Raw genomic sequence first — 3,100 nt, forward strand, 5'->3', positions numbered from 1 at the left:
CAGTTGTCATTCCGTTATCAGAAACCTAGCGACAGTATGCGATCACATCAAGCAGCATGGACTGTATTAATTTTCTCCGATTTATGAAACCCTTCCATCCAACCCGAGCACAACTCTGGTCTATCATCATGGGCAATATACTACCGATTGAGTTGTGCCAGAAGTGTAAGTGTGTGCACCTAACAGTCTGAAAGCATATAGTGTGAATTTTTAGTGGAGCCATCTATATTACAAATTGTTGAGTGAAGCATGATGTTTGAATATTTGCAGTGTCATAAGCCTGTTGCTCCCTGTGACAAGACTTTTTAATTGGAAGATCGGCTCGCATTCATGTCTCAAAGTTCAGAACCACAGAAAACCCACTTCAGCTGACCACCATCATGGCAGCGGTGGCTGGGTTTTAACCCGAGTCTTCGCCGTTTAAGTCCTTCACTCCAATCAATCAGTCACACACCACAGTCGCTATCAAGCCCCGATAAATTTTCTGCCAACAGTATAAAATACCAGTAATCATTATTTATGCTATAAAATAACGCCTACTACAATTCTAAAGAAACACCAAAAACGTAACTCAAAAACGAAATGCAAATCATGAAATACTAAATCAAAAAACCAAAAATTTAATATTTTAAGAAATTAATACAGCCTTATCACATTTTCGTTACACTCATATCAGCGAGATAAAAAAATGATCTAAATCATGTCACGGGTGTGTGTGTTGGCATCTTTCTTACTAAGTAAGAGCTACGATATAGCTCGCATTCGACGATTCTAACATATGTGCACATGGTAAGTATAAACGACACAGTATAATCTTTTTGCATGTTTTACATAAAATAAAAAGAATTTCGACTGCTACATTCGTATAATGTAAATAATGCATGTACAGCTCACTCGCAACCTTAAAAACTAGACGCCATAAAATAGACACTGGGATTCTTATAAAAAAATTATAACTTCATCAAATTGTAATTAAAACTAATTTCGGGAAAAAAAATTCATACTAAACTCGTTGCGGTATCGACTGCAATTATTCCAAATACTGGTATATATATGCCTGGATGTAGTACGTACATATAAAAGGTTAGTGTCTTTCTAGCGATTATGGTGAAGGCATGCACTTCAACCTCTCGAATGCAGCCTTTTCCAATGCTTCTCTGTGTTTAGGATGAGCGATTTGTATTAGAGCGTAGGCCCTCTGGCGAATGTTCTTGCCGAACAGGTAGGCGATGCCATGTTCCGTTACGAGATAGTGGATGTGGTTTCGAGAGGTGACAACCCCGCCACCTTGTTTGATGAAAGGCACGATCTTGGACTCGCCTTTGCCAGTGCACGACGGCATGGCGAGGATGGCTTTACCTTTACCATCCTTGCCCATGGCAGCACCTCTGAGGAAATCTATCTGCCCTCCGACTCCGGAATAGATCCTAGTGCCAATGGAATCGGAACAAACCTGCCCAGTCAAATCGACCTCGATGCAAGAATTGATAGCAGTCATCTTCGGCTGGATGGCGATGTTGTCGGTGTGATTGACATAGTCTACGTTCAACATGACTACGAACGGGTTATTGTCCATGAAATCGAAGAGTTTACGGGTCCCGATGGTGAAGCTACCGACGATCTTCCCAGTGTGTAGGGTCTTGTACTTGTTGTTGATGCAGCCTATGTTGACGAGATCGACGACCCCGTCGCTGAACATCTCAGAATGGATCCCCAAGTCCTTGTGGTTCTTCAGACTCGCCAGGACGGCATCCGGGATCGATCCGATACCCATCTGCATAGTTGCGCCGTTCTCTACAAGGTTCTCGGCTATCAACTTGCCGATGCTGATCTCCACGTCAGTGAGTATGTCTGGTTTATGCTCGGGGAGATCCATCTCGCCCTCGACAAGCGCATCAAAATGAGAGACATGCACACTAGCATCCCCAAAGGTCCTCGGCAAGCGAGGGTTCACCTGCCCGATGGCGTACTTGGCATGCATCAACGCAGCACGAGTGCAGTCCACACTTGTGCCCAAACTGCAGTACCCGTGGCTGTCAGCCGGGGTGACCTGGAAGAGGGCGACGTCGACGGGTATGATTTTCCGGTGGAACAGCAGCGGTATCTCGCTCAAGAATATCGGCAGGAAATCGGCCCGGCCGGAGTTGATCGGCTCCCTGCAGTTGGCTCCCACGAAGAAGGAGTTGCTGCGGAATATCCCCTGGTACTCAGGCTTGTTGTACTCCGCCGCGCCCTCCGTGTGGATGTGGCACACGGTGACGTTCTTCAGGCCGGCCTTCTTGCCGTGCTCGGCCAGCGCCGGGACTAGGACTCGGGGCGTCGCCGCGGCACCCTGGACGAACACGGTGTCCCCTGACTTGACTGCGGACAGCGCCTCCTCGACGGACATGAGCTTGTGCGGCTTGTTGCCGATCGGCGTCCCGGGTTCCCTGACATCCTGGGTCGCGAAGAGCCTCGAGCAACAGGAAAACTTGTTGTTGTTGCTCTTAATTAGGTGCCCCAGTGACGATCTACCCGGGGTGAATAATCTCAAACCGTAGTAGCTAGACATGGCTATTTTTTCCCCCTCGCAGTGGCGTAGACGACTGTATATGAAGCACGATAACAAGACACTTGTTGTTTTCTTTCGTCTGAACACAGCTATTTACTGCCAGCTACTACGCCACTGATAACGCCAAAACTGTTGATAATGAAAAAAAAAAAGGGGGGATAAACAACAACTTAATTTGTTTAGCGAGAAGTGAGAACGACGAGCTTTACACCGCGACCTCCCGACTTTATGGGAATGTTTCTGGCAGACACGTCATCCGTGGTCATTCCGCCGCATCGGAAATATTAAAAAAAAAATCTTATTTATTTTGCTTAGTATTTTTAATAAAATATTTCTAAATTTTTATACTTAAAAAAGATAATTGTAATTTTTCTTATTACTAAAAATTACTAAACAGTGTATTTTTTTAATTTATTTGACGTAAAGAAATGTATCCGTAACCGAGATTTTTTTTTTTTGAAATTTGAATTTTTGAGAGCTTTGTATCTGTATGCAATTTTAAATTCTTTATGAACACAATTAACTATTCTTATACAGCTATTTTTAGCT

General features: G+C 44.4%; 1 protein-coding gene across 1 annotated transcript; it reads right to left on the reverse strand.

Moving 5' to 3' along the window:
* Window positions 1-597: 597 nt before the first annotated feature.
* LOC149079436 (succinyl-CoA:acetate/propanoyl-CoA:succinate CoA transferase) lies at window positions 598-2,790 on the reverse strand. The gene has a single exon (XM_089240157.1). It carries the CDS (start codon window positions 2,549-2,551, stop codon window positions 1,103-1,105), a length of 1,449 nt encoding a protein of 482 aa, XP_089096283.1. The 5' UTR covers window positions 2,552-2,790; the 3' UTR covers window positions 598-1,102.
* Between the last annotated feature and the right edge of the window lie 310 nt (window positions 2,791-3,100).

This window comes from Pholcus phalangioides, unplaced genomic scaffold (genome assembly GCF_987345545.1).
Source record: "Pholcus phalangioides strain wild (caught in Gottingen) unplaced genomic scaffold, Ppha-v1.0 ptg000012l_1, whole genome shotgun sequence".
Taxonomy (NCBI): Eukaryota; Metazoa; Arthropoda; class Arachnida; order Araneae; family Pholcidae; genus Pholcus; species Pholcus phalangioides.

Coding starts and splice junctions, on each gene's coding strand:
- LOC149079436 (XM_089240157.1), bottom strand. CDS start 2,551: ATGTCTAGCTACTACGGTTTGAGATTATTCACCCCGGGTAGATCGTCA.